The sequence below is a fragment of the Mastigoproctus giganteus genome, unplaced genomic scaffold, assembly GCF_048544385.1.
Source record: "Mastigoproctus giganteus isolate SK-2022 unplaced genomic scaffold, ASM4854438v1 scaffold_33, whole genome shotgun sequence".
In the NCBI taxonomy this organism is placed as follows: domain Eukaryota; kingdom Metazoa; phylum Arthropoda; class Arachnida; order Uropygi; family Thelyphonidae; genus Mastigoproctus; species Mastigoproctus giganteus.
In genome coordinates this window covers 206,801-217,331 of record NW_028328310.1, presented here as the reverse complement: position 1 = coordinate 217,331, position 10,531 = coordinate 206,801, and the positions used below count along the sequence as shown (strand labels likewise).

At 34.4% G+C, this 10,531-nt stretch overlaps 1 protein-coding gene across 1 annotated transcript in view; it reads right to left on the bottom strand.

Annotated features, from left to right (window-relative positions):
- Positions 1–2,664: 2,664 nt before the first annotated feature.
- Positions 2,665–10,531, bottom strand: part of LOC150074864 (uncharacterized) — a gene marked incomplete at its 3' end in the record, with an annotated part of 122,443 nt that continues 114,576 nt past the window's right edge. Inside the window, exons 5-6 of the mRNA XM_090389452.1 lie at positions 8,470–8,568; positions 2,665–2,757 (exon numbers count right to left, since the gene is read on the bottom strand). Coding sequence (XP_090245578.1) covers positions 2,665–2,757; positions 8,470–8,568 — 192 coding nt within the window. The remainder of the gene's footprint in view (positions 2,758–8,469; positions 8,569–10,531) is intronic.

The window sequence follows — 10,531 nt, the reverse complement described above, 5'->3', positions numbered from 1 at the left end:
GAGATCCCAGAGAATTCAAGACAGACCTGCCAGACCAAAGTATTTTTGTTTTTTAGGCAGTCTCCAGGGTTCTCCATATACGCAGCAGTTTCATCTATAAGGCATGTGCAAAGCCGGTGGCATGTGAGAGTGTGGGTGATTCTGTTGAATACTGGGTACCGGCACCTTGCAACTTTGCAGCCAGGGGGCAGGGACCAGTGTCACACCTCTTGATGCCTCTTAGCCACATGGAGGCATGCCAGGGACTGTACACCAGACTCTTATTGGAGCTTTCAGGGATTACCTGAAAACCCCAACGGTACTTTTGAGGATTAAACCAGGAATAAGTGGGAGAAGCAGGGAAGAGAGGGAGGGCAAGGGAAAAGAAGGATAGAAAGTTGAGGAGAAGGAAGAGACTTCCCCGGAAAATGAAAATTAGATGCTTAGGAAAGGTAACAGAAAAGACGACTGGCAATCCAACCCAGTTAAACAAGCCTTAAACCACCCGTTCCTAAACCCAAAGCATGTAATTTATGATTAACACTCCCGTGTCCTGTCAGTAAGAATAAGGTGTTGAATCCAGGAGAGAACCAATTAGTTTGCTTACTACTTTCAAAGAAGTGGGGGAAATACTTATAAGTCACTCTCCCCAAAGGGGCAGAAGACTATTCTGTCTGCCAAGCTTGTAAACATTCATTTTTAATACGAGGCATCTAGTTTTTCAGATACATTTAGGTCAATAACATAATTGTCTATACTAGGTAGTATGTTTTTGCATCGAAAGTAAAGTAAATAATTACAGCTAACAGCAAGATGCCAAACCAAGTACCATCTATTCAATCCCCAGTTAACCCACATAGATTACTGCTCATTAAAAACAGACAAGCCAGAGCCAATCAACAACAGCACAACTTTCTCTTGAGGCTGCGACAGTGCAGTCTGTCTTACTCAAAGTAATCTTGACTCAAAGTAAATGTTATTGATGGGCATATACATCTCTGAAAGATATCTGGCTCAGCCCAATCACACTCTTCTACTTTTGTAGCCATCACAAAGTTGCTCATGAAGGCAAATACTTTTTGTGCATTTCTTTCCCAGTCTAAAAAATTCAAAAATCTGCTGCTGAAGGCTATAAAACTTTGGCCAAAATATATAGTATTCTACCCTCATTTACCTTTTTTCTATTCTTTGTGTTTTTTCACTGACATTTATTTTTGTTATTTATTATTTGGCATGTATGCAAAAAGCAGCAACTGCTGTTCAATAAATCATTTATAACTTGTGCAGAGCAGTGTTCTTTCATTCTTAGTATAACAATAAACTTAATAAAAATTACTTGGAATGCATCAAGGAATAATTGCACATTATGTAAAAAATATGGATGTTTGAAGAAATTTAACATGAATTTTGAACTTGGCATTAGAAACACATGGTATTTAATTTAAGAAGAAAATTCACACTGTTGTCCAGTATATTAAAAGTCAGTGCTTTTTTTGTAAAAAAATAGGTGCTGGTACTCATTCTTTGCTATCAAGAAAAATTCCGTGCTGGCACGGGTGACATGCAGTGGGTGTCAGCCATGCCAGCTGCTTCCGTCTGTTAAGGATCACGTGACACTGGGCGGAGTCAGCACCCGTCAATCACGGCCATATCGCTAGCAGTTGGTACGCTATATCTGATACTGAATCTCGACCATTAATTTTATTAAGCATAAATTTATTATACAAGTATATTAAAAATAAGTTAAAGGTGAGTCTTATTTAATAAATAAAAAATAATAAGTAAAATATAAAAATACGGTAAGTACCAAGTAAAAAAATAAGTAAAAATAATTTCATAATGAAGTTTTGGTCGAGATTCAGAAACAGGTACCCCTTCCAGACTGCTAGCGATACGGCCGTAATTGACGGGTGCTGACTCCGTCCACTGTCACGTGATCTCCTTAATAGATGGAAGCAGCTGGCATGGCTGACACCGACTGCGTGCCAGGCGTGTCACCCGTGCTGGCACGCTGTAAAAAAAGTGCCGGTACGCCATACCGTTGCGTACCGTCACAAAAAAAGCCCTGTTAAAAGTTATTATTATTTTTTTTAAATAGCCTTCATACCATACCTATAATATACTATAAGAGCTGTTTAAAATGCTAGGAACTGCGTAAAACTATTAAGTACTCAGTATTCCTCTTTGAAGAAAACTCTTAGGAAGTATCGCAGAAATTGTTACAGTCAAAGAATTTTTATATTAAGAACAAAAATACTGAAAATGTTACTTAAATACTAGGAATTTAATCTTATCAAGTATTATTAAGTTATTGTGCTAAAACTGCATTTTTATTTGACTGACCATTTCTTATTCTTAAACATACATCAAGCTATATGCTATATTCTTCAAAAATCTCTGAAGCCATGCACACTGAATATAAATTATATAAAAATAAAAAAATGAATTCAAAAAATATAGTTTGAGAAAACAGAAACATTAGAATAGAAAGGAGGAATATTCCAATTGTTATTTCTATTAAGCCAGTAAATAAGCCAGTCGTTTTTTAATGTGGTAAAATAGAAATAATGAAATGGGAATGTTCCTTTTATTCTATATATAAGATTCATGCAATTTTCACTTCACTTGCTTTCACCAATCTTTAATTTTACAATTTGCAGCTTAAACACTATAGTGCTACCTTACCAGCATCTGCTGTAATAACTCTACATATTCTTGTTCTTCATGATGAAGCTGATTTAACATATTTTCAAGTTTATTCATCTGCTCTCTAGCAACCTATTATTAAATAAGTCATCATTAACTACTGCACATCATAAATAGTACTTTTTTTAAAAAGTGTAAATGAAAGATAGAAAGAAGAAACATTTTATACACACAGCGTAATTCATAAGTACGTTACCACTGTAATGGTGAAAAACATTAATAAAAAAACACTATAAACTGTATTTTTTTTTATTCATACTTACTTTTACAAAATTACCCAGAAAATTTTAAAAAAGGCAAAAAATAAATAAATAAAATAAATAAGAAACAACAAGAAGTAATAATCTGAAATAAAATAAAAAAAAAGCTTCCATAAGAGTGGTAACACACTTACAAATCACCCTATATTACAAAATAATACACTCAAATCATATCCAATATAATAATTTTATTTTCAGGTAGAGAAACTGCTTAAAACTAATACAAAGGACAGTTTGAGACATTCATTTTTGTTAGTTACAGTGTTATTCTACTGGAAGTTTTTTTTTTAGAAGTTAGTGCAGATACTTAGTACAGCGTCAAATTCTGACACTGCAAAAAGGGAAGGAGACTTCCTTAACCCTTCAGTAGTTGCAAGGATGACAACAGTCATCCGTGGAATTTTAAATTGGTGCCAATAAATGGTAATTGCACATGCAGCTGGGCAGTTCTCAATATCTTCCTATCTTAAGCTAATTTATTGTTTCTGTGTGAATCAAGGTCAGCTGGCAGTTAGTTTTCTGAGTAATTTACACACAAATTGGCATGGAGTCATCCACATGACTAATCGTCACGTTACAATTCTACTCTCCGTTTCATATTGCTGCATTCTGGTTCACTGTTAATCCCCAGTTATTTTATTCTGTCCTTGTTATGATTTCAATTTTTGCTTAGATTTTAGGGTGCAGTGAACACTCGTTTGCACTTATTTTATTTGTGTAAGTAGATTTTGTCATGTTGTGTTCTAGAAGAATTAGAGTAGGAGATTTTAGTGTTGGGAGTGAAGCACGATTGTTACAGTGGCTAAATGAGCATGTGTGGGTGTATATATATACAGCACCAATGAATATTCTGTATATTTACTGTAATAAAATATTATTTCTCAAAAAATATATTTCTTCAAAATATATAGTACACGTATCATGGAAACCAATATCTTGTTTCAGTGTTTAACATGAAATACTAATAAATATTCTGTTAGTACTGAACATCAAATGAAATTTCATCTGACGAAATTTCTATAAATAGTAATCTATTGATTGACAAAATAATCATAATTAATATAAATATTCAATATTTTCATTATCATTGATAAAATATTCACCATCAATGCACAGCTCAATTCAGCATCAATGCTAAGGCTTTTCATACCGATTAAGAAATACTGTTCAAGGTTTATGCCTAAACGGATGTCAGATGAACTAATGAGACTCGTGGCAGAAAAGGAAAATGCATGGATGCATAAAAATTATCAGGCAACAAAGAAGCCTATTGTAGATATAAGCTAGTCTGTAATCAAGTCACAAATGAGGTTACGCAAGTGAATACAGATTATGAGAAATCTTTGGCAAAGGATGCTAAGAAAAATAGCAAGAACTTCTTTACTTATATAAACTCTAGAAGGAAGGGATGAATCAGATTGGTCCACTTGATATTGATGGTTTGACTGTTGATGATCCTGCTCAGGTGGCTGACAAAATGAATGAGTATTTTGCATCTACATTCACACATGAGGAGTTATTCAGGGAGGAGAATGCTAGAAGTTTATCAAACTCTGGCAGGGAGCTAGATTTTGCAATAACTGAGAGCAAAGTGGATGAGAAATTGTTGAAGATAAACATAAGAAAGGCACCTGGGGTGGGTTGGATCTATCCAGTTATATTAAAGGAAGTAAGCAAACACTCAGCCATAATTATGAAAGCTTCCTTGGACTCACAGGACGTCTCCACAGACTGGAGATGTGCAAATGTGTCACCAATTCACGAAGGAGGATCAAAGGGTGACACGAGTAATTACAGACCTGTTAGTTTAACTTATGTTCCGGGGAAAATAATGGAGTCACTGGTTAAAGAAGCACTACAGGATCATCTAGACAAGACTGCAGTAATAATTCAGACACAGCATGGGTTTGTTAAGGGAAAGTCTTGTCTGACAAATTTGATTGGATACTATGATGTGGTCACAAAGGAAATGAATTCAAAAAATAATTTTGATATCATATACCTGGATTTCAGGAAAGCTTTTGATACTGTTGCGCATGGAAGATTACTGTACAAATTGGAGCAGTATGGCATTAAGGGCAAGTTGCTACAATGGATAAAAGGGTGGCTGAGTGGGAGAAGGCAGAGAGTGGTAATCAATCGATGCTGCTCTTCATGGACTAATGTTATTAATGGTATTATCTCCCAGGGCTCGGTGTTCGACCCACTGCTGTTTTATATATTTATCGATGATACTGATGAAGGTGTATATCAGGCTTAATGTCCAAGTTTGTTATTTTTCTTCTCAAAATCTTGAGAAGCAGATTTTATTAAACTCTGAATTTTTTTCCCGTTCTCTATGTTTTTGAACTCGTTCTTTTGTCGACATGGTGGCTTTGAAGCTTTTATTCTTGCATACGTCTCTCGATTTCGCTCAGCTCGAGTTTTAGCCATCTTCGAAATACTCTTATGGGTTGTTAACTGAAATTAGATTTGGCATTTTCACAATTCAGTAGTTAGCGAAATCCATTTGTAGTCTAGTATGACGTCATAACCAAAAACTACTGCAAGAAGTGATTGTTGTTTGTTCAAGTGATTGTTTTATTGTTGCATTCTTCAATCAAACTGTTTCAATTTTTAAACGGTTTGTTTGAAACTTACACTACATAGAAAGTTGATGATGATCAAAATCTTGAGAAGCAGATTTTATTAAAGTCTGCATTTTTTTTGTTCTCCGTATTTTTGAACTTGTTCCTTTTTGACATGAGAGGCTTCTTTGGCGGCTTTGAAGCTTTTATTCTTGCAATACCTGCTGCTTACTCTATTGAATCAACATTAGTGACTGAGTTAGTGTCATTTAGGAAGTGACATCATTTTCGTATCTTAGTATGAACTAACTCTACTGAATCAACTACTTACCCTACCAAATCAACAATAGTGACTGAGTTAGCATTGTTAACGCCATTTAAGAAGTGACGTCAGTTGCGTCATTTCAGTTAAAAAATTTCATTATCAATCAACTGCATCACTTCTGTTACAATAAGAAAATTTCATTACCAATTGATTTTACTTTAGTGCTGCCATAGATGTTTTCACATCAAAAGGTGTGATTTTCATTGACAGCATGGAAAGCTAATTCCGATATACCTGCCCTAGATGCACGTACTGAAGCTAAATGTTGTTTCATCATCACATTCATCGTACACCATGTTGACCCTTGATAAGATGCATCATATTCCCCACATGAAATGTATACTGTCATTTATCTGTGTCGAAAATTATGAAAGTATTGATCGATTGCTTAGTTTGGTATGTAATTTTCGAATGGGTCTAGACAATTTTAAATTCTGTATCTCTGAAAAGTCTGTTAAGTTTGTGCCATTGTTCATGTACGGAATGGAAATAAAGTATTTCTTGGTATTATTGCTATTGATAAAGTTCTCCCTTGTAGCTTATTTTTAGCTTGTACTTTAATCTGGTTAATGAAAGAAAGAGGATAGCCTCTATTTAAAAATATATCCTCTTTCATTAACCGAATTAAAGTACAAGCTAAAAATAAGTTACAAGTGAGAACTTTAGTCAATAGCAATAATACCAAGAAATACTTTATTTCCATTCTGTACATTGAACAATGGCACAAACTTAACAGACTTTTCAGATACACAGAATTTAAAACTGTATCTAGACCCATTTGAAAATTACATACTGAATTAAGCAATCAATCAGTACTTTCATAATTTTTGACACAGATAAACGACATAATATACATTTCATATAGGGAATGTGATTCATCTTATCAAGGGTGGACATGGTGTACGATGAATGTTGAGAGTGAAACAACATTTAGCTTTGGTACATGCATTTATGGCAGGTGCATCGGAATTAGCTTTCCATGCCTGGTGTCAACGAAAATCACATCTTTTTATTTGACGAGTCCAAAATACTTAGGATACAGCGAAACTACACTAAATTATTAATCGCTGTAACTCTGAAAATCAAATTACACGAGAATTCTATTAATGTACGTCACCCATTTCTCATATTGAATTCGTGGTCATTTGCATGCATGTGCCAAGATATTAAATAATCTCAATTTTTTTAGAAATTCTCACTAACTTACTTCATGCTACTGTGACCAAGACAGACTGTCGAAAAGTCCCCCATCTGCTTTAGGAAGGAAGTTGTTCAAAATTGGTTTATTTTAACTAATTTAATGATTTTAACTTTTATACACAGCAATTATTTTAATGATTTTATTATTAGACTTTTTTTTTTTTTTTTTTGGTAGTTGTTGGCGCATAGGCTTCTGTGGCCATAATGCACCTCCAAAGGTTTTTGCAGTACTTTGATCCAAGCCCGAGGCGGGAATCAAACCCACGACCTTTGGGTTGCCAGGCAGGCACTTTACCCACCCGGCTAGCCCCGGTCGGCATTATTAGACATAATGCCTTCTGGCACCCAGAGTTGTGTGTTGGTGGAACCTATCTATCAAGCACGGATATATCGGACCATTCATGTCTTTGAGGGAAGGAAGCCATTAAGGAATAATTTTACGTCTGATTGAATTCAGGAGTGTGTCATGTTGAAGTAATCTACAAAAAAGCATTCAGGTAAATTCCTCTTTATTTCTACATATTAATGTACAAATGTAGAACTCATTGAGCATCATAGCTCTGTTTTTTATTTACCTTCCAGAAGATCTAGATAAATTAAGTAGATGAGGTGGAAAATGGCAAATGAAGTTTAATAGTGATAAATTTGAGGGTAATACTGCATTTGGGTAACAGTAATCTCAGAATAGAATACCATTTGGGTCGCACCAAACTCAAAGCAGTTCAGAAGGAAAAAGACCTAGGGATGATTAAGCAGTCTGATATGAAATACTCTGAGCAGTATAAACAGGCGACCAGAACAACTCATGGTCATAATCATCCCATTGTATAAGGCAATGGTTAGGCCACATCTGAAACACTGCACACAGGTGTGGAATACTAATTTTAGGAAGGACATAGATCTCTTGGAGAGCATTCAGAAAAGATTAACAAGATTAGTTGGAGGGGGCATAAAAAGGTAGTAATAAGAAGATTTGGGTTCTGTGAACAGCACCAGACATCTGCATGGTGACCTGATTAAAGTGTATAAGGCTTTAGGAGGATAAGCAAACTAAATTCTGAAGGCATCTTACTCTTTTGCAGTAAAAACACAAATGGGAAGGAGGCATAAATTTTTAAGTGGAAAAGAATGATTGCAGAGCAGATGTGCAAAACTTTACGTTCAGCCAAAGGATGATCAACTGCTGGAATAAACTTTCACCTAGTGTTGTGGAGGTGAATACTTTGAGTAAATTTAATGAAGGTTTGGACAAATTATTGGAAGGGATGGAAAATGAAGTTTCTGGGTTTTTTTTTTTTTTTTTGGCTGGTGCTATATTCAAAATTTTGGTTATAATTAATAACTAAAAACTGCAATAATACGAAATGAATTCAAATAAAATAGATCATATTTAACAAATTTGTAAAATATCATTATTTAAAACATAACTTACAGGTTCATCAGTCTTTTCTAAATTTTTCATGAGTAAAGTAACTTGCTTAATGCACTTCCTAAGCTGCATCAGCCGTTCAACTATTAAATTTGTGTCAGGCTAAAAAAAAACAAAAGAAAAGAATAAACCTTTAAAGCACACAATACAGAAGTTTCATATATTTTAATCAGCCTGTTTATTTTAATATTTTTCCAGAGTATTAAAATGAACAGGTTTAAATAAAACAGTTTTTCTTTCTGAATTGGATGGGAGAAATCTTAACTTCCCAGCTAATTCTACAAGTATTATAATGTCCTTAGAACAGAGACTATTCTACAAGTTTTACTATGTCTTTTTTTTTTTTTTTTTTTTTTAATTGTGCTAATTGTAATAATACTAGTGCCACAAAACAACAGATTGCATTTTGGACCAGATATTGCTAGACCTCTGTACAAATAACAGAAGTTAGATCCACAGTTATCTGTGAATTTACTGATGAATTAAATTGTTAACACTAATGTGATGGGCAGCCAGAATCTAATGCTTCCTAATTTATATTTCATACAATTTACAAGATACATGTGAAATTTACACCTTAGTCTCAATATTGATAAAGAGTTAATTTTCAATGTTCTTCGTGTCTTTCTGAACAGTTTCTTTCAGAACTGAACCACAGCATGTATTCCTTACAAAAATCTCTACTTAATGTTCAGTCACTGATGCATAGTATTCTTCAGTGTCTTCATCTCATAGCAACGTTCTATAGTCCTTCCTTCAAAGACTAAAAGAGATAATTTCAATTATGTCCAGACTACAGGAGAGTGAAACATCCAGGTCCATCTAAATTTCTATGATGACCTCAGTAAGCACATACACTTCTGTGGAAGTCGGCATTATTATGGAGGAGGAACACTTCAGACATTTCTTGCAGGATAAATCTGTCAAACAAGAATGTTCAACATTTGTAATGTGTTCACACAGCTATTGTAGTTACTGCTACAGTAATTTGCACAAAAGGGTCAGTCTCAGTGGGTGACATTATATCAGTACTACACTGATATATCATCAGCCATCAACATGGTCAAACTAGATATGGAAACACATGAAGGGTGAAGTTAGAAGTGGTCACATAATTGAATTGTATTTGTTTCAGATAACTAAAAAATTCTGAAAGACATGCATCGTCTATCTCCAGAATAGCAAGGGATCATGCAGATTAGGGATAAAGATAATATAAATTCTTTATTGTCACATATCATCATAGGGGATGATGTGTAACAAGAAATTCTCATCTTCGCTATCATAATGGTGTATTAATATTTCTGGCATCCAATGAAGTTTGGAATAGTCAAACTCCTCAATAATGACCATCATGCTGCCTTTAACTTTAGGCTCTCTGTGTATAAAATCACTGGCAAAACAGATGCAGTTATTGCAGCAGTAGAGAGGCAACCACTCTAATAGCCTGCTGTGCAGGCTTTCTTCTCCTGCACTACTCACATTCCCACTTCATTAACCCTTTGTAGTCCAGGATTATTTCTGCAGTATTTCTGTTCTGGTCTAGTAAAAAATAAATAAATACTGAATATGAGCTCTCTCTCTTCAAACGTTATTTATTTTAAAGTTTACATGAGTTATTTCATAAAAGTGATTTAATAAAACATAAAAAAAAGTTTCAGACATTTTAAATATTTGTTATATGATTTTAGTGTGTGGTATTTCTTAAAACATTCACAAGAATGCAATCCTAGTTTTATGGAGCATGTCTCATAATATCAAATTGTTTTGTTTTCTTCTACCTCTAACCCTTCTGTCACTACATACTGCACAGACTTTCTTCTTATTTGAATTTTCTTGTTTCGCCACAAAATGAGGACAGCCACTCAATCTCTCTTTGGCATCTGAACTTGGCCTTTTTCTAGAAAGGACATTCTTATTTCAGACATCTACTACTACCTGAACAAGCAACTTCTTTTGAAACTGCTTGTAACAAAGGTTTTTTAAGGGGTGGACTTGCCACCAATATGAAGCTGTTCACAATTGAGACTTTTAATAGCCAGAAAACAACTTTCTCTACATTTCA